This window comes from Halichoeres trimaculatus, unplaced genomic scaffold (genome assembly GCF_033239565.1).
Source record: "Halichoeres trimaculatus isolate MK-OKI-2021-1 unplaced genomic scaffold, fHalTri1.1 fHalTri1_scaffold_13, whole genome shotgun sequence".
NCBI classification, from domain to species: Eukaryota; Metazoa; Chordata; class Actinopteri; order Labriformes; family Labridae; genus Halichoeres; species Halichoeres trimaculatus.
The window spans coordinates 24975051-24995660 of NW_027437191.1; the positions used below are offsets into that span (position 1 = coordinate 24975051).

The 20610-nt window shown below is 40.2% G+C and overlaps 2 protein-coding genes across 4 annotated transcripts; both read left to right on the plus strand.

Moving 5' to 3' along the window:
- Positions 1–95: 95 nt before the first annotated feature.
- bub1 (BUB1 mitotic checkpoint serine/threonine kinase) lies at positions 96–13473 on the plus strand. 3 transcript variants are annotated; one of them, XM_074685904.1, is made up of 24 exons: positions 96–331; positions 497–556; positions 771–912; positions 1002–1198; positions 1566–1606; positions 2340–2422; positions 2516–2565; positions 2813–3006; positions 3160–3260; positions 3346–3782; positions 3879–3919; positions 4001–4120; positions 6282–6391; positions 7023–7075; positions 7202–7280; positions 8473–8650; positions 8767–8833; positions 8940–9763; positions 10051–10151; positions 10338–10499; positions 10581–10738; positions 10823–11000; positions 11096–11202; positions 12985–13473. In XM_074685904.1, exons 1-24 carry the CDS (start codon positions 309–311, stop codon positions 13181–13183), a joined length of 3705 nt encoding a protein of 1234 aa, XP_074542005.1. In that variant the 5' UTR covers positions 96–308; the 3' UTR covers positions 13184–13473. The 3 variants fall into 3 exon arrangements, with proteins under 3 accessions (XP_074542005.1, XP_074542004.1, XP_074542006.1); XM_074685903.1 differs by having other exon boundaries at positions 6282–6392; positions 6997–7075; positions 12985–13472; XM_074685905.1 differs by lacking the exon at positions 4001–4120 and having other exon boundaries at positions 6282–6392; positions 6997–7075.
- Positions 13474–15138: 1665 nt separating this feature from the next.
- On the plus strand, positions 15139–18398 carry LOC141802080 (lactoylglutathione lyase-like). Its single transcript, XM_074685491.1, has 6 exons — positions 15139–15264; positions 16403–16485; positions 16578–16718; positions 16800–16867; positions 17049–17138; positions 18186–18398. Exons 1-6 carry the CDS (start codon positions 15157–15159, stop codon positions 18305–18307), a joined length of 612 nt encoding a protein of 203 aa, XP_074541592.1. The 5' UTR covers positions 15139–15156; the 3' UTR covers positions 18308–18398.
- Positions 18399–20610: the final 2212 nt, after the last annotated feature.

Here is a 20610-nt window from a genome sequence, read left to right on the forward strand (position 1 = left end):
CTTTACACTTTAATCTAGAAATTTATTTTGGGTATTTTTCGCTAGGGTTTTATCCTGGAAATTGCGTCATACTTTGGGCGTGGTTTTCAGTCTGACACTGTGATGCTCGCGTTGCTATTGGCTGAGCGCGGAATTTGAAATCCAGTCGAACAGAAGGGCCACCCGAAAGATATAACAAACTTAACGATGCTGTAATGTAGGGAAGCTGAGTTTCTAAAGCCAGCTGAAACAGACTTTCTTATTTATTTTTTGTTGTTTTTGGAAAATTAACAAGAAGTGCGCGGATTATTTAAAAAGCTTGATTCGAGATGGACATAGCCACTTATTTACGGTAAGTCAACACACAACTGTGCTGTGCTACGCGTTTGCTAAATGCTTGCAGTTATCCAGAGCGGTATGACTGTTGCTGTTAACCAAACTTTAACACAGACTGGTTGTTTCAGACGTTAACCTCCTCATTTGGTTTTAATGATATATCAATAATATTCGATTACAGGAGTTTTGAAAACAGCATAAGCTCGTACACAGGAGATGACCCCTTGGATCAGTGGGACAAGTGAGTATTGTGGTTTAAGTAAGATTCAGCATACACCCAGTTTACATATTTTTAAAAGCTTTTACACTGGTTCACACAGGTTTACATTACTTTTCTCTCCAATTCATACAACCTCTACACACACTGTTGTTTGTATTCTATTTGATTTACTTCTTGTCTTTGTTCATACAGCTGTAACCCACTGAATGCAAACCTCAATGTGTGTTTTTCCCAGGTTTGTGGAGAATCTGGAGCGGAGGTTACCTGCAGACAGCAGAGATGAGATGTCACTGGTGTTTGACAGCCTTGTGCAGAGGTTTATCAATGCAGAACAATACGCCAATGACATCAGATATGTCAATTACTGCATCAAATTTGTAGGTCTTGCAGAATGGGTGTACTTTGACACAGCTAGAGAGTCTCTTTCCAACTTCATACACAAACCCTTTTTTTGCATATCTTGTAGGCAAGTTATTATTCCGACCCCGTCGCTGTATACAGTCATATCTACAATAAAGGCATCGGTACCAGGACGGCTTCTCTCTATGTGGCCTGGGCTCAGCAGTTTGAACACTGGGGCATGAACGAGCAGGCCGATGCTGTTTACCAGAGAGCCATGGAGAACCAAGCCCATCCAGCTGACGCTGTTCTCAATGAATACAGGTAAAAACAAATTTCACAAAGAAACAGGCACAGCTTAGCCTTTAATGTTCATGTTGCTGTCTGCTTAGGCTCCTAAATGTTTTGATCAGTAATTCTGACATGTAGAAACATCTGATATACTGTTTTATTTGCATTGTAGTTATTTAAACTGATTCCTGTTTTGCTTCACTCTTTGATACAATGTCTTCAAAATGTGAAGCTTCTACTTTGAAAACTGAAAGAACCCATTTTTATCTTTTTCAGAAAAGCAATCTTGTATCAAAGAACTGCAAACTCTTCTTTCTGATTCGACAAACATGTTTTATCATATCAAAGAGTGGGCTATGCTGTGTTTTCTAACGTACTGAAAACATTCTGTGATCCACAGGAGGTTTCAATCAAGAACTAAAAGTCAGACACATGTACCAGGTAGGAGTGAAACCTATTTGCTAGGGATGCATGATATTGGATTTTTGCCGATATTCGATATGCCGATATATCGAAACTCCTTTTGGCCGTTACCGATAATTACAAGTATGTTTGTTTTTTTTCACTTCAAAGAAAGCTAAGTCTATCCTGTACTGGAATTTATATTTTACTCTTATTGTGGCGGTCTTATTTGTTTAAGAACCACACATAAAATAAGACAAAAAACATTTGATTTTACCATAAATAAAAAATGTATTATTTTTTCAAACTCAAAACATTCAGTATAGAACTACAGAAAAATAATTTCTTTAGATCACATGAACTTTAAATGTACAATGCATTTTTAAACATAACCAAGTTGCATTTGATTATTTTAGAGCTACTGTAACAACCTGGTGACAGACACAGAGCTCTGCAGTGCAAATAAATGAAGTGCTGCATTTTATTTAAGGAGCTTATTTTTCAGATGGAAAATAATAATAATCCTAACTGAATAGCACCTTATCGGCTGTGACTATCAGCAGAAATTTTCATATCTGCCGATACCGATAAACGTGTTTTTAAGCTTTTATCAGGCGATACCAATATTGTGCCGATAATATCGTGCATCCCTACTGTTTGCATGCTGATTTTACTTTTTTTGTGTGTGTGTGTGTCGAGTGGGGGTGTTGTTTGATGTCAGCTTCTAAGTCTTATCTATTAATTAATTAATTAATTTATTTATTTATTTCAGAAGCAGGAGTTCGGACACCTTTAAGAAACTCCCATCTAACTAATCAAATACCGTCTCACAGAGAGCCTGTGCCCCAGAACAAGGTGTTTATTTCTTTAATTCCTTTGATAATCATGTAAAAATTTCTCTTACTTCTTAGAAAAAAAATCTACCAGCTGTCTTTTCTCCTATTATAGGTGCCAGTGGAGTGTCCACCCAAACCACCGACACGGAAAACCACCATCATGTGAGTTCATTTTCTTTGCTGCGTCACGGTGTGTAAACTAATAGCACAAGTTGAACACAAGACCTCTTCATGAAAGGCATTACATATTTAGATTTTGATATCAATCCAAATGTGATTAATGCAAAAGTTCAATAGCCCAAAGAGTGCTTTAAATCTCAGTGTTCATATTAAATGCAAAGTGAGATTTCTGAGACTTCTGAATATGCTGCGCTCTCTTTAAGTGACTTGACTAAACTCTCCTCCACAGTGTGTCTCGCTCAGAGACTTCTGGAACGATTCCTTCGTCACAGAACTCCGGCATTAAGGTTGTGTCAGAGTACATGACAGAGGAACTCGTCTGTGAAGGATCAGAGTTTTGTTTTGAGGAGGTCAGAGCGGAGAGATACTTCAAGAAGCTCAGAGAGGAACAGGAGCAGGCGCAAGAGGATCCCAAAGAAGGGGGTAAGAGGATATTAAAGCTGTTTAAAATTGTTAAAGTAGTAATAGAAAGTCTGAAACAACAGGTCTCAACTCTATTTGAGTATTTTATGTGTAAGCCTTTCAGTCATAAATTTGTATATGCTGATCTAACATCTTTTTTTAATCTGTTTGAAGCACAGGGAATGGTCAGCACAGTTAAAGAGGCGGTTCAGGAATGGAAATTCAGACTGCAAAAGGTGGAGGCAGAACGTTTCATACAGCCGTCATTACAATGGGTGAGACTGTCTAATAATCTTTTTTTTAGCTTTAATAGTACAGAAACATCAGGGATTAACTTCCTGTTTTGCCGTCTTGTTTCAGTCACCTGCAGCAGATACAGCCTCAAATCTGAACCTCAATCCTCCCCAGCAACTCTTTGATTGTCCCCAACCCTTTATTGGTCCAAGCAACAGGAAATCTCTTGGTTTAAGAGTCCACATCGAGCCGACTGTCACCCAGGACGCTTCAGCAGTCCGTGCTGGGACAATCACAGTGAGCTCAGCGGTGTCCTTTGACCCCTCTGTACTGCCTGACAGGAGCATTCATTTACCTGAATCTACAACAGCATCACCGCCCTCAGATCAGGGGTCTGTCGCTCAGACTTCCATGGTTCAGGCTCAGTTTGTTCAGCAGCCTGCGAGCTTCGAGCTCATGAATCAGTCGCTTCACAGACTCATTGTAAGAGGTGATGATCTCTGCCAGACTGATCAATGTCAGCAAGAGGACGCTCGACCACAGGAGCACAGCATCACACACCAGTGAGTGACTTCTATATTAATTCCAAACAAATGAAGGCAAAAGTGCCCCTTGAAAATACACCAAACAGATTTAACTAAAGTATTGTCTCTCCTCAGGGATATCCGATACCCATCAGAGCCGGACGAGAACCTGAACAGTGAGTAAAGCTTCTGTTTTTAAGTAAATTATCCTCTTGTACAGTCTTGTGAAGGTTTTCAACCCTCTTTCTTTCTCTCAGTGTCACAGGGTGGCACAACCAACCTCTCTCACATCACTCCAAACACCTCACTGGGCTACGTTCAGGCCACGCCATCACGGGTGTTACCGTCACCTACTGTTAACACACGGGAAGCCTTGGGTGAGCAGCAGGAGTCCTGATAGTGTTGAACTTCGACAAATAAGCACTCAAAGCTAAATTTATGCCAGTGTTGTAAATGTATAGTAATGTATTCCAATACTTCCTCTTAAAAATTCACAAATTTCACACATTCATCCTGGGAATCATTCATGAAAACCAGCAGCTTTCTGGTTTTAGTGTCTGACAGACCACATGCAAGTAAGATAGATAGTGTTTTTATTTACCCTTCTTCTAATTTAGATATTTTGTGTTTTGATGCCTTAAATGCTTGAAAAAGTTCAAATTTACTCTGTAAAGGCTGCATCAATATTGCTAATGCTATATACACCAGGTAGTGAAAGGGAAAGAAGAGTTCAGTGCTAAATTCCTGCACTCAGTTTTAGCATTTCCAGTGTTAAAACTTACCGTTTTCATGAAGTAGTGAAGCATAAGCATCAATAGTGAATAGTGATTTCTGGTATGCCACTTGTGGCTTAGTGGAATATGCCAGTTTCTTAGTGACATATTCCAGTTTTCAAACTGGAACGCCGGTTCCATTAATGGTATGCCACTTGTTTTAGGCTGGTGTATTCCATTTTCTAATGCCAGGAGCTGATCTTAAAGGGCATGCCTTTATAAGACTGACTGTTGTATTTTTTTTATAGACAGTTAAAATTTTAGCAGTGATTTTTATTTATTTATTTTATTTGTTTATTTGACAGGGACGATACATACCACATTGCCACAATGAGAAAATGTGAAGATATATAAGACGTCTTCAGTTAATTTGCAGTCCTTGTCCCTGGTCAGGATTTACAGTACATTGAGTTATACAAAATAAGGATACAATTTTACAAATCGAGTAATACAGTGAATACAGTCAATAAATACCATAAATAAATAGACACAGTTGTAGTGAATTAGAGCTAAAACACAGGCTACATTTAACATCAAAGATTATGAAAATAGTTTACTGTTAGTTACTTGTGAGAAATTAGTGGCACATCACTTCACAAAGGGTGGCGCTGTGTCTTTATCAAGAGTGGCTTTTTTAGACTTCTAGAGCACTTTGTTCTGCATTGAAGAATAATAGAGTTTCATTAATTTTAGGGATGTCCCGATATTACATTTTCACTTCCGATACAATACCGATACTGCAGCATTGAGTATTGGCCGATAACCGATATTAATCCGATACGATATCAGCATTAAACATATATACTTTTATTACTTATTTTGTAGTATGTCTGTCATGTTAGAAAAGGCTTGATTAAGTGATATCATTCAAACAAGGAACAGTAATCAGCAACAGTAGGTATGAGGAAAAACTGACCCATCTATTATTAACCAATGGGTGGCAGAAGTTTTAACATTAAACATAAAAGATACTAGTAATTGAATAAAATAAAGAATAAATAAGAAGACCCAGAAAATAACCTAAATAAATCAAATAAAAACAGCAGGAGCGGAGTTTGGAATGGACTGCTTATATCGAAGTGCTTGTATTGGAGATTTTAGATGCATTCCGATGCGATACCGATATTTGTTTTTTCACTGATATCGGACCAATATCCGATATTAATATCGGACTGGGACACCTCTAATTAATTTAATTTTAAAGTACAAGCATGTGTACTGTCAGTGGCAATAAGTGTCTTTGTTGTTTGCCGCCGAAGAAGAAGTAGCAGCGATGGTCTGCATTCAATTCAGCCAGACTGGACACGGTGACTAGGCTATGCTAGGCTAATGCAAACCAAGCTAATTGATCAACTTTCAGAACACTTGGTTAAACTACAAGAAAATATGACTAAAGCAAAGGTTTGGTTGTAAGAATGTTTACGGTTTTCTCTGACACATACACCCAAACAATACCCAAAGATCGCACAATACATACATTCATTATTATTACTGCTAAAATCATATTTTCAATAAAAACAGAATATGACTGTCAGTATCAAATATACCAGACTTAGACAAGTGGTTTACCACTGATGAAGCTGGTGTGCCAGTTTAAATACTGTCATATTCTAACAAGGACTGGTGGTGTGCCAATTACCAATTTTCGCTTTGGCTTCAAATCTGCAGCCAGAGGTTAATCCAGGCTTTATTGAGGATAAAGAATGCAATCTTTTGTGTTAATTTACACAGAATCACCTTTAATTTGTTATTTTTTTGTCCACAGGTGTGATCATGGACATGTTCCAGGCCCCGACACTCCTGGAGGATCCGTTTAGCAATGCGTCAGTGCTGCAGGCTGTAGAGAGGGAGGTTGACCCAATCTGCACAGGAAGTGGTAAATAGACTAATTCCAGTCTGTTAGAGGATAAAATGTTTTTATTAGGAGTGTGAGAAAAAATGTTTCAAAAAAGTGTCAGGATTTTTTTTTTTTACGATTTTAGATATTGTTTTTTTTTTTTTTTGTTCAAATCCTTCATTTTCATCTTTGTTTATAAGCTGGGTTGGGAAAAAGTTACAGCTTTTCTCCAGGAGAGGGTGAAATGTTTTTCTTTAACTTTCCAGTAACATAATGTCAGACCCCCTGAATAATTTCCTTGGGGGAAAATATGGCTCCTAGTATGGTCTGTAGGCATCTCCAAAATCATTCAACTTTCCCCATGGTCTGATATTAAAGAAGCAAACTAAAATTTGGAAATATTAAAGAACTGCAATTTATATCAAATTGGCAACCCAAAAATCATAAATATTTATTGTGGCGTGTAGTTTACAGAAACCATCTCCTGAAACTGAAACCTGCATGCCTTACCTGCTTTATTTTGAGAAATATCTTTAAAGTGTAGCTATACTTTGGATTAATGATGAAATTGTGAGAAAATTCTGTCTGTGCATGATATCCCTGTGTTACGTGAATTGTTCAAGTGTCTTTCTTTGTTTTGAAGGTGTTCCTTCTTTCCCCAAACCTGCGGCTGCAGCCCAGTTCACCATCTTCCAAGACAATGATGATAAAGAAAACAGCAGGTAGAAACTCTGGCTGACCCATTTTGTGGTGAACATTTAAGATTTAATCATTCACCTCAGACATTTTTACTTGCAATGATACATTTAATGCAAAACATGTACTTTTTCTTTTTGTGCTATTTTCAGTGCTGCAGCTTCTTCAACCGTACAGAAGCCTAAACCACTCAGATCTCTGTCTGAGATTCCAGTGTCCAACAAACCTAATGTGAGTATAAATGACTCAAACATCACAAACATCGCCTCTGGTTAGGTGAACTGGCAATCTTAATAACTTCTAAACTGCAGAGTTAGGAAATATTTCAGCTGGGAAACTTTCTTCGTATCAGGCTGTAAATATGAATACTTCTGCCTTAAAACTGACTTTTTTTGGCTTGGTGTGTATGTGACTTCCTGTACTTACGGAGCCAGCCTCAAGCAGACACCCGAGAAACAGCACATTTAAGCACTTCTGCATTGTCTCATATTTTTAGACTGACGAGTGCCGCTTGCTTCAAACTCTGCCCTGGCTCCCTGTCTCTTTAAGAATTGATGTTAAAGTCCTTGTTCTTGTTTTTAAAGAAACTAACAGGGGACTACAGCAACGGTTTAGAAAATGAAGCCTATGTGAAAGTTCACAAAGCTGCAGTTCATTGAGTGTCCACTTGAGGCTGGCTGCAGAAAGACCGAAAACCACATACACAACAAGCCAAAAAAATGGACTTTCTACAAAAAAAACACCTTTACAACCTTGTTTTAAAACAGCTTAGGTCTGAGACGCTCACTTTTGGCACACTCTTAAGGGGGACTTGGATTTTTTTTTTTAACTCAGCAGTTTAGAAGATATTAAGATTAGAAGTTCATCCTATCAGAGGCGCAGCTCAGCTCACGTGACTGTCAGCTGTTACTCCTGAGGCTCAAACACCGCCTCTTGAGTCAGCATTTCTAATATGGCCCCCACTTCACTTCTCTGTGTCTGTATTCAATGTAGTTTTTAGTTTCTACACTCTTGCATTTTTAGTTTTCATTCTGTCCCTCTGGTGCCTAGTATCTTCACATGATTTACAGCACCAAAAATTCCCCATTTTTCTGTCTCTGGTGTTGTCACTTTAAATCCAGAATACACTCTTTAATGCAGCTATTGTGCAATATTGTCCAGCAGTGGGCACTTAGTCTGGATCCATAAAGATTCTGTCAGTGCTGTCTGACAAATGTCATAAATATAAAATGATTTTGAAAATTTTGTAATAGAGTTATTCCTTAAACATACAGCAGTCAGAAGGGCACAAAATTCATCCAAAAGCTCAAACGAATCCATGTAAATATTTTTCGGTAGAATCAGTTTAAAACTGATGGTTGAATCTGATAAATCTGCTCCACCTCTGCTCCTTTTTTATTGAAATGTCTGTGTTTCTGTCCAGGACACTCCTCCTGACCTGATGCCAGATGAGAGCACGATGTGGGGCGCTCGCTTTAACTCCCTCAACTCTCTGGCTGCTTGTCCCAACAGCACCACAGACTTCGCCATGCTAGCACAGTTCGTCTCCACGCCATCCACTCACAAAACACCCATCAACGGCGTCTTCTTCTCCGACCAAGGTACAGGAGGGGGATCCAGCCTTTAAAACTAACAAGTATCATCTGTAGATATGCAAATTTTCTCTGCTTGCTTTTCGAACATCTTGATAAAAAACAACAACATTTTTTTTCTCCAGAGAACAACTGTGACGCCGCTGATGCTGAGGATGACGCTTATCTCAGACGACAGACTAAAAAGCTCAGGTAAATAGCCAGGTTCATTAAAGCTGCCGTCAATTGCTTTTTGTGTCAGTTCTGGCTCCCCCTGTTGGCTAACTTTAGTATTTCTCTGATTGCATGCCTCCTGCAGCCCCATCATAGAGCAGAGTCCATCCAACGAGACACTCTCTGAAACCGCCATCAGTAAGCTTGCTCCGTCCTCAGAGCGACACGGCACCATTGTAGGCGAGGGCCTCGCCCCCGCCCCGTCACTATGTCTCACCTCCTCCTCCATCACCATGGTGCAGCCTCCTCCTCCTGGAGTCCTCTCCTTCCGAGACCAGACCATCTGTCCCACTGAGGCCTCCATCCCTAGGAGTACAGGGCCCAGCTGGGAGGTCTACACCAGCCCGGAGCAGCCTCCTAAACATGACTCTGAGATCAAGTGTCAGCCTGAGAGTCCAGTAAGACGCAGGTCAGAGGCGTTCACAATCATGCAGGATTTAGACGAACCTGCAAGTCCAGAAAAAGCCCAGCAAGAGGTCTACGATGTCCCAATGAGCCCAGAGAGTGCTCTCAAACCGGACTGGCCGCCTCTGAGGAGTCCTGAGGTCACAGCGCAGCCTGACCTGGACGCTTTCCTGAGCCCTCAGCGTCGTCTCACGGGGAACTACAAGAGCTTGGACGTCCCAATGAGTCCAGAGCAGCAGCAGCAGGCTTATGCCGACGTACCCATGAGCCCGCAGCCACAGTTCATCCCTGAGGACGAAGTCATGGCGAGTCCTGAGAAAGCAGGAGCAAGCGCTGGCATGTCAGAGAGGACGGGCTCCCTCCAGCTGGTGTCAGACCCTTGGGATGACGAGCTCATCTCCTACCTGCTCTCAAATCTGAACCCTCCTCTCAGCGCTCACCCTCGATGCGTCACCTGGCAGTGCAACCTGCCCAGCATCTCCCCAAACGTGACCATCAGCATGGGTAAGGACAGACGCCGCTTCACTTCCAGGCTTTATGTGTGAACTACAACATTTTGTTCCTTAAACATTTTTCTTTTTGAGTTTTTCTCGAGTCTCAGAGACACTCCTGGTTTTACTTTAACGGCTGTTCTAGCAGTCAAACATTCTTTCTGTGTCTCTGCCCTCTATTCCCTGCTGGTTTAGTCATTTCAACCTTTTTTTTGAGGTTGAAGAATCAGTTCCTCCCGTTTGACTCTAATGTTAAGAAAGAAGATGTTAACTCAAAGTCAGATTTTCTCCTTCCAACAGGTAACGCATCACTGCGAGTCAACTGCGTCCTCGGAGAAGGAGCTTTTGCGACAGTTTACCTGGCAACTGACCCTAAGACCTCTGAGAAGATGGTGTTGAAGGTGAGATGATGTGGAACAAATTACCGCCTCTTTTTATGACCTTATCTTCTTTTTGGTTGGTTTATCTTGTCTGAATTCTTAGGAGGAGGTTCAGATATCCTAAAAAAAATTGGTTTGCACCAAAGGCTCAGACTTCTGCTAGGTTTAAAGTAGTGCAAATACTCATGATTCTTATTTTTCTCGCAGGTCCAGAAGCCGGCCAATCCCTGGGAGTTTTACATCAACACTCAGCTGGACGCTCGTCTGCAGCTGGACGTCCGTCACCTCTACAGCAGCCTCCGCTCTGCCCACCTCTTCAAGAACGGCAGCGTCCTGCTAGGAGAGCTGCACAACTACGGCACCCTGCTGGTACGATCTCCCAACATTCAGCCACTCTTGAAAGGGACATGTTTCCTTGCTTTGGTGCACTTACACTGTCTTCTCTTTTAGAATACTGTGAATATCTACAAAACCCTGAGCGATAAGGTGATGCCGCAGCCTCTCGTCATGTATTTCACCATCTGCATTCTGCACATGGTGGAGAAGCTGCACAGCATCAACATCGTTCATGCCGACATCAAGCCAGACAACTTCCTGCTGGGGGAGAGGTGATCACCACGCTCCATGTTTAAAAAAGATGCTTAAACCAGTTTACACAGAGGTATCATGACCACTCACTGATCCTGTTTCAGGTTCCTGGAGAATAAATGTTTCGATCCAGAGAACGTGGACCACGGCCTCGCTTTAATCGACCTCGGACAGAGCATCGACATGGAGCTTTTCCCACGAGGCACTGCTTTCACTGGCAAGTGTTTGACTTCAGGATTTCAGTGCACAGAGATGCAGAGTGGAAGGCCCTGGAACTATCAGGTGAGAAGAGTTGAAGTCTCTGAAATGATCTTTAGTGTTGTGTCCTTCTCCTCCTCTTTTGGTGAGTGTTTGACCCTCTGGTTTTTCAATTTTAGACGGATTATTTCGGGATTGCAGGGACGGTTCACTGCATGCTGTTCGGGACATACATGCAGGTCACAAACGAAGGTGGCATGTGGAAGACAAATGGAGTGTTCAGAAGGTAAAGTCCCTAAAGGTTTTCAGCAGGTTTGCAGTCGCATTTCCATCACCCCTAGCCTAGAATATTGTAGATGTTGAAATATTTTAACGCCCTCTGTCTTTGTCTGTTGACAACATCAGCAACAAGAGTTATGCCCATCAAAATGACAGCTCAGCTTTTCGAATCTTTGTAGCATCCATGGTTGCGGTCAGTTACAGTCCTCCTTCCTTCTTCCACCCTCAATAGATTGAATCTCGCGGGACAAGATTTTACTCAAGTTGTGAGCAATTGTGGTCGTAATGGAAACACTGGCGTGATTGTACTTTATTGAAACTTCAGAAATATTTTTAATTTGGGAAAAAGTGTCATGGAAACACATTTACAGAGACTTTCTCTGCAGCATGACATGGTGGAAGAAAGTGTTTGGTCTGAAACTTGATATTCTTTGTGGAGGTTGCTTTCCCACCTTCAGGGACCCATGATTCCACTACCTCTTTCCCGACAGAGGCTCAGGGTGTATTCACACCTGTGGCTTGTTTCCTTTAGTTCCGATTCAGGGGTAAAAATTATACAATTTTTGCAGCTGTCACTTGGTTTGTTTGTGTTCACAAGGCAAATGTTTGTTGCGGTCCAAAGTTGCAAACAAATGCCACATGATCCTTTTTTTTTTTCTCATTTGTCAGAAATCATACATGGAAGGCAGGGAGTTTCCCTATCTTCATGGAGCATTAACAACGTGTGTAGCTAATAAGTATTATAGTGTTCATGGCTCATGAAGCAGTGTGTGTTATTTGATCAACATATGTCGTTTTTAGGAGTCCCGACTGCATTAGGTCACTTCCATAAGGGACTTAATTTCTTTACCGCTCCACATGAACCCACGACTCATTTTCCTCAGTTCTTTGGTCTTCTCTTCTTCTGCTGCTGTGGTTGATTCTTCTACCCCTTCTTTGTCGACTGTTTTGACTACTACTGCTCGCATCAGTACAGTGTGAGCCACAGATATGAGTCAGTTGTGCCGGTTGCTGGGGTGTTTGTGTTCTCACTGTAAAGGAACCGCTACAGGGCTCGAATAGAAGCGAGCCAAATCCACATATTTTTGGCGATTTTGACTCGCTTGTTTTGTCCCGCATCCAAGAGCGAACGAACCGGGTTTTGGGCGGGGCTGCTCACTGTTTTGGAACAACTGCCCGAAATGATCCAGGTGTGAATACACCCTCTGTTGTGGTACTGTTTGTAGACCTGACTCACAAACTAGTTTTTAACACTCAGGGCGTTTATCTGATGGAACTCATTTGAGCACACTGCACCAGTCTAATAATATTCGCACTTCCTTGTTACCTGCTCACATGACACCGAGCTGACCAATCAGGTGAGAACCTCACTCTGGATAAATGCCATGAAAACTTGGAAAGCTCATCCAACAGATGATGGTCACAGCAGTGCTAAAAAAGAAATATTTAAACCTCCTGACGTACAAACACTTAGTTATCCAAGTTATTTGTAAATAGTTTTCTCTAAAAATACTGTAAACTTTAACTAAAGTATATGAAATAACAAAAATATATCTTATCTAATCTAATTAAATCTGTCTTAGAACTCAAAGGAAAATAAAATGAAGTTGGAATTTTAAAAACAGGCTGAAAAGTATTTTTGTTTGCAAAAAATTATTCCTGACCCTTCAGTAAAAATTCAGACGTTTTCTAGATGTCTTGTTTCAGCCCAAACCTTAAACACAGACTGAAAACAGAAAGATACCTGCTTTTTAACACACACCTCCTTTTCCTTCCAAATCCCTTTCAGAAACCCCCATAGCGACCTGTGGCTGGACTTCTTCCACACTCTCCTGAACATCCCGGACTGCAGCTCCCTGCCGAGTCTGCAGAGCCTGCGCTGGAAGCTGGCATCTGTCCTGCAGCAGAACTACAGCAGCAAACTGCCCACGCTGAAGAGCCGCCTGGTGGTGATGCTTCTTGAGAGCCGCAAGAACGGCAGGCGATGAGAGCCACTTCCTTTTTAGAGTCTGATTTTAATGTTTTCAGGACGTGTTTGTGTAAAAAATGTAATTATACTTTATAGGTTGTTTTTCCTCTTTCATGTAAAATCCACAGACTGAACACTGGGACTGATTTTGGTAAAGAATAAAGTGTCATAGTGTTGAGGTGCCACAGATTCTCTTCTTTCACCAGAAAGCACACACCTCGCTTGTATCTACCACACCTGCTGTGTTTCATCTCCCTGTTTCAGGATGAGATCTCTGCAAAGGGATTAGATAGTCTAAAATCTGGTCCAGACTCGGGGCATGTGTCTGTGAGCGCGTTCAGACCTGCAGCTCGGCTCTCCTGCATTCTTCTGAGAGTTTTACGCTCCTCTGTTTCCCTGCAGGGTTTGTGAGTGCTCAGAAGACTTCATCATTATTTAAGTTCAAATTAGCAAACAGGTTTATTATTTAATTGGAGCTTTTGTTGTGGCATGGCTTTGTGAAGCTTTCAGAGCTTTATATAAAAAAAAAAATAGATCTGGTGTCACGTCACCTGGGTGTGCTGCTGGTCTCAGGGTTTAATAGGATTAAACTTTGTGGGTGCTTCTTTGCCTGTTTCTGAGTCTGAACCTGAATGCAGCAGCTCTGGAGAAACTCCCCTACACCAAATCTGCTGCCTTCGGGGTCTGTGGGAAATGTCTAAACTGAGAATCTGTGACTTCATTTTGATGTCAGGGCTTCGAACTCGAGACATAAAGAGTCACAGAAGTGTTGAACCCTTGTTTAGTGAGATGAGACTGAATTCTTTATTTACAAACATGCAACTAAGAATTAATCCAAAATAGGCAGGAATATGAAAAAAGCTATAAGGTGATTTTTTTAAACAGAATTCTGAAATAAAATCCAAATTCTGGCATTTTCGTGGTTCCAAATTTATTTACAATTCAAAGATTAAAGTTGGACTTTGTTCTCCCAAAAAATCTGCAAATCTATTGAAAGATCTGTCTAATTCTATTCTCTCTTATAAGATTAATCTCATAAATGTATGACTTTATTTAATTCTGCAGTTTCTTTTTCTATTATATTTATTACTTTTTATTTAGTAAAATTTACAGCATTGTTCTAGTAAATTTATTGAATTGATCTTGTAATTTTTTTACTTTGTTTCTAGTCATTTTTTTTTTTATTTTATTCTCATAAATTATTATTTATTTTTCAATGTAGCCCTTATTCTCTGTTGTGCAGACGAAATCCAAAATTTGAAAAAAAAAAAAAAAAAAGAAAACATTTTCTTTTTCATGCCCCATAAGAATGGAGACACATAAAAATCTGGAAACAAGCTTCATAATTCTTGCATCAATTGGCTACTGTTGGAATTTCAGTTTTGGAAAAAAAGGTTCTCAATGTTTAGCTTACAACAAAATTTTGGGTCAGCATATAGGTTGGTTGTCTCTGAAAACAAATGATATTCCAGATGCTTAAAGTATTCTCTTTTATTGTAGATCATTTAAACCCTTCAGTTCCTGACATGGTAAATCTTTTTTACTCATGGGTAAATATATTCATGTAGTAAGGGGAAAAAATAAACTTTCTTCAACTGGTTTAGAATTGATTTCCAATTTTGTTTCCTCATCTCTTAAAGAAATCCAGCAAAATATTGGCTGGGATTAGGGCTGATTTGTGAAAATTCTTGTTGTTTCTTTCAGACTTCTGGCCCTGATTTAATGTTTTAGTTCTTTGTTCTAATTGTTTGTTTACATTTGCTTGCAGTATTCCCCTCAAAAGTTTGAATTTAATTCATTATTTTATATATTAAATTTCCCTTAATCTTGATTTATTTAGAGTGGAATGGTTATCTTCTCTGAGATCTTTTTAAATTTTGTATGCTTCAAATTTGTCAAAAACAAACAACCAACAAACAAAAAAAATTCCAATATTCAGAGCAGCACCTGAAGGCAGCACAGAAGCACTTCTTAGACCGGGGGAACCTGTGCATGTGTCTACCTGTGAGTTCACTCAGAGATCAGAGAGACATGGCGAGCAGAGGACTGTCGGACGAGGCTGTGTCTGAGGCCTGTAAGGAGGGGGATCCCATCACAAAGGTGACGTTTTTCATATTCTAACATTTAATGATCAGGATTATTTTAAACTTATTGAAACTATTTTCTCTGCTCCGGCTGCAGCCAGGGAGGAGAACTCGTAATGCAGTCAAACCTGTTAGAGACAGACCTGCAGAAGCCTGCACGTCACACTGACGGATCACACACACTTTAACATTAAGTCCCAGAGTGTGTGTAACTGCAGAGAGAAACACTTTGAAGAGGTTTTGGAGAGAAGGAGAGGGATTTATGATTTCAGCAAAGATGCCAGCTTACTGCAGTTTAGATCAAGCAGGAAGTTTCAGTCACCTGTGGAGATGTGAAGATATCTGCTGACTGAGATCTGTCTTTCCCCTCTCTTAGAGGATGTGAACAGGAGAGACTCTCAGGAAGCTTGATTTGTTCAATGTTTCTCTGGATAATCGTCCAGAGACAGTGAAAGCTGATGAATGAGAAGTAGAGCTCAGGTAGTCTCAGCAGCTGCTTCATGAAGTATTCATTTTCCTGATCTGCAGACACAGTTTGAGACAAGCTTTGTGGAGGAATTCAGTCACGTGACTCACCCTCTGACCTTTGACCTGCAGTGATGTTCACATGTATTCAGAAGGTTTGACAACATTGTCCCCTGTGGTAGGTGTGAAAAAAAGGGTGAAATCCTGCACCCAAAAATTGTCTTTTGTTGCTTGTTATAAGGAGACTTAACGTCACATTTCAGTCCCCCTTTAAAACAATACAGTCGGAAGAAGAAGGGTAAAAACTGATATAAATCTTTAGCAAAATGATTTAAAAGAGGAGAAACAATGTTTTTGTATTTTTAGTCTTGACATGATTTACAAATCTAACTCCTCATTTTCCTCTCTCTGGTGTTTCAGAAAACTTTAATTTCAGCCTTTGTCTGAAACACTTCTTTTGAGCTGCTGTCTCTTTAAGGACAAACCCCTTCACTCTGATTGGCCAGCCCTATGGAGGCCTGTTGGGAGGCAGAGCTTGGTGTTTGAGGCTCATCCCTCCAGTGTGTCATAAACTAGTTAGGAGGATGACCTCATCGTTTCAGCAAGATCTTGTGAAGATCCCATGGAGATGGTATCTTCATCTTTGTAAATTTCTGGTTCTTCCTTCCTGTTTTCTTTATCTCGTGCAGGATTACATGATGCAGCAGACGATGCTCAGGGTCAAAGATCCAGCTAAATCTCTCGACTTCTACACCAGAATCCTTGGCATGACGTGAGTCCTTCAACTGACCCTGAACCTGCCATACCTCAAACTTCAAGCTGAGCTTATGACACAAGATTCTCTGAATCCTTCTCTGTTTGCAGCCTGCTGCAGAAAATCGACTTCCCCTCCATGCGGTTCACTCTTTACTTCCTGGGTTATGAGGAGAAATCGGACATCCCGGCCGACATTAAAGATAGGACGGCATGGACATTCTCTCGCAGAGCCACCATAGAGCTCACACAGTACGTATGAAGGACAATAAGCTAACAGTGAGGCATAAGAAGGTCTTATTTTAACAATTTTCTTCTGTGTGTGTGTGTCAGTAACTGGGGGTCAGAGAGGGATGAATCCCTATCGTACCACAATGGAAACAACGAGCCTCGAGGATTCGGTGAGGCATTCTCGTAGATCTGATTCCACAATTTTTAAAACACAAGATCCCTCACTAGATGGCAGCACCTGCACCCAAACAAACTTGAAACTCTTGCTTTTGTTGCACATCACTTTGGACAGACATGTCTCCTAATTGAAATTGTAGAATGTTGAAATGGCTGATATGTTTTCTGTCCCAGGTCACATTGGCATTGCCGTCCCAGATGTTTACGCTGCCTGTAGACTGTTTGAAGAGCAGAAAGTGACGTTTGTAAAGAAACCAGACTCAGGTGAGAATTCTGTGTTGGAGTTCAGTGAGATGAGAGTTGAATGCAAATGTGAAAATGTTTTTATAGCCCCACTTCCTGAAAAGCAAAGTAAAATATTGATTGAAATAAATTCAAATGCAAAAAATAGTATGTTTCCAAAAAGTTGGTACAGTGACGACAAAACACTTAAATATTTGTGTAATACCACATGACTGGGTCTAAAAAAGAGACCCCAAAGGTGTGTTGTGTCTCATTTCTCAGAATAAGTGTTAGTTATGAATATTTGAAAACAGTTAAGAAACATGGGAGATATTAAAGAAATATGATTAAAATGTTGGTTTTTGCTCCTACAACACAAAACACTTTGTTGATGTCCATAAAGTCGGTCTCCATCAGTTAGTGAAAGCCTTAGGAGAGAAAGTTAAAATCCTACCATTTCTCTTGACATGAATGAGGATCTGGATCTTTATGGACAAAAACACTTTCTTTAAAAAAAACTGTGAATCCAGTCTGTATGAATCTGTGAGACAAACAGAGTAATACAAGTACCAGATAGACGAGATCTGCATTAAAACCAGACAAGACTCTGTAGTGGAGGTCACCGCATTATAACTGTTATTTAAAGAAAACCTGATGACACATGATAGTAGACATGTTTCTGTACCAACTTTTTTGTAACATATCTGGCATCAAATTTAAAGCCAGCTGATATTTTCAAAAGTCGTATTTTTCTGTTTCAATATTTGATGTTATATTTTTGCACAATTAAATTAAATCAAGGATTTGAACGATTTAGAGAACCCATCAAATTTTTTCACAACATCCTAACTTTGAGTGTGTGATGGTTGATACCAGTTTTAACCAGAAGGTGGAGCTCTAATCCAGATAATATCAGCAGGTTAAATGTTGGAACTGCTGTGTAGACAAACTTTTTATTCAGGTTTAATCTCCAAAATCTCAGCCCTCCTTTCTTTACTATGAGCTTTAAAGGTTTATTTATTTGTGCTCAATCTCCATGTTTGATGAAATGATGAATTTTTTTTTTAAAAAGTGTGTCTTGTCTCACAGGTAAAATGAGGGATCTTGCCTTCATCCAGGATCCCGACGGATACTGGATTGAGATCTTGAGTCCCAACAACATGGTCTCACTGATGTCTCCTGAAAGCGAGAAAAATGGAGGGACACAATAGGGACTTTTTATTTTACAGGATGAAACATTTGATACCAGAGAAACTCTGATGTAATAAAGATATTTTGTTTTCAGGTTAAGGTACTGTGCTCTTTTTTAAGCTTTGAAAAAAATGTGTTTTCATTAAAGCATAATAAAAGTTAGTCTCTTTTAGAATAATCTGTAAGTAATAATGAAATTGTAAATTAACATTCTTCTTATAACAGTAAACTATTTCTATAATATTACAACCTTACTCATACTCATGAATGTTTCTTGTAGTTTTGGGAGCTTATTCTCTTATTTTTAGTTATATTTTCTAATTCTGTATTTATGTATCGTGGTAAGATTTCATATTCATCCCATACTTTGTTTCATTACAATGTGACTTTTCTACAAGATGACTTGTTTCTGGTTACTTTACACATTTTTCAAGCCTTTTCTTACCTGATAACAGTTAATCTTTTATGTTTCAGATGTTTTTTCTCATAGAATGAGGAAAAATCTAGTCATCTTGCTTTTTGTATGCACAAAAAAAACATAATGTAACTTAACTTATGCCTTTCCTCATTCAATTTCAACTTTATTTTCTTAAATTTGAAACATTTTCCTCAAACAACCTTTACCTTGAAAATGCTAATTTCTGTTCTCTGATGTTACCCTAATATTTCTTCATGATTTGAAGGACTGTATGTGAGTGTACAGTGATGTCAAAGTTCATGTACTTAGACGAAAACCATTGCTCCTGCCATTCTGTTCACCATCATAAACTACCTCATTGACATTAAAACCTAGATGAGCAGCAACTTTCTCAAACTCAACAACAACAAATCTGAAATCTTTATCATTAGCCCCAAATCCCACCTCCCTTCTTCCCAGGAGTTTTCTCTCATCATTGATATACATACAGTCACCCCCTACCCCCCTTTTTGAAACCTTGGCATTACCCTCTATCAAGAAAATCATGAAAACCTCCTTCTTCCCCCTCTGCAACATTACATGCCTTCATCCTCTCCTTCTGCATTGCTGACACCCTCATCCATACTTTCACAACCTCAAGCCAGGACTATTGTAATAGTATTCTTTACTGCCTCCCCACCCACCAACCTTCGGAAACTACAATATGTCACAAATGTCAGCAACCCGCTTTTTTACTATGGACGTGTTTCCACTAAGCAGACCGGTTCTGTTCGTGTGGGTACAGGGCACACTTTGTGGCGTTTCCAATGACTTATCTCGGGACAGATCCCCAAATAACCGAGACGAGCTGTCCCACTTTTTGGTACCCTGTCGTATGGGTGCCAGACCGATTCGTTCTCAGAAGGTGGACCTACAGGGTATTCGCAGGGTAAACTGTGTCACGCTACTACGGTGTCACGCTATTGTTAAACTTGTGGCTTTTGGCATCTGGCTTACATGCCACCTACCACGAGAGGGCACAGTTTTGCTGTGGAAACCATTGACTGTATAAAGAGTGGACAGCGTGGCTCCGCCATTTATCATTCTACGGTTTTGAAGCCAAAATACCGCTGTCTCAGGCGCCACCATTGTAGCAGTTTGGAGCCAGATTCTGCGCAGTAGGGACGATGAGGGATTCTGGGAGAATCTGAGTGGAGCTGGGTGACAAAAATAATAATTATTTTTTTCTTTCGAGAGTCATCACTTTCTGACTCTACCTCTCGACATATTTTACAATCCCCAAAAAAATACACGAGAACTGCAGGTGTCACTTATCGTTACATGTTATGTAAAGTCTCGTTTTTAACCTCGTATAACTAATGAAAATGAAACTTTTCAGAAAAAAGAGGACTTGGATACAAGACAGCCAAATAATATCTTCTAATCACCTCAACAATCAGACGTGAGAAACATTTCTACAAGGTGTAATAATCTTTTTAAGTTTGACCACAGCCCATCTGGAATGGCTGGAAAGCTGTATTTTTATACCTATACTACAGCCAGTCACCAGGGGAAGCAGTTTTTGTGGAGACCTCACTTCGAGCCAAGCAAGCGGACGTCCATTTTTTTTACAGTCTATGGTGGAAACGCAATCGGGATCAGGCTAAACTGTACCAAACCGTGTCAAACCATACTGAACTGAACCGGACTGCTTGGTGGAAACGCGGCTTATCTTCTGCTCCCACAAACTCATCACACCTGTCCTTCAGCACCTCCAGTGGCCCCCAACACCAAATCATCCTCATGAGTCTTCTCATCACCGACAAAGCTCTCAATAACCCTGCTCCCCAGTACCTCCTCCAGCCACATTCCCCACCTAGACGCCATCTCAGATCTTTGTGCACCAACATTCTGACTCCCCATCAC

Coding starts and splice junctions, on each gene's coding strand:
- LOC141802080 (XM_074685491.1), top strand. CDS start 15,157: ATGTGTCTACCTGTGAGTTCACTCAGAGATCAGAGAGACATGGCGAGC. Junction 16,719..16,799: donor GCCACCATAGAGCTCACACA/GTACGTATGAAG, acceptor TGTGTGTGTCAG/TAACTGGGGGTCAGAGAGGG. Junction 17,139..18,185: donor TGTAAAGAAACCAGACTCAG/GTGAGAATTCTG, acceptor CTTGTCTCACAG/GTAAAATGAGGGATCTTGCC.
- bub1 (XM_074685903.1), top strand. CDS start 309: ATGGACATAGCCACTTATTTACG. Junction 8,834..8,939: donor CGACAGACTAAAAAGCTCAG/GTAAATAGCCAG, acceptor TGCCTCCTGCAG/CCCCATCATAGAGCAGAGTC. Junction 10,152..10,337: donor CTGAGAAGATGGTGTTGAAG/GTGAGATGATGT, acceptor TTTTTCTCGCAG/GTCCAGAAGCCGGCCAATCC.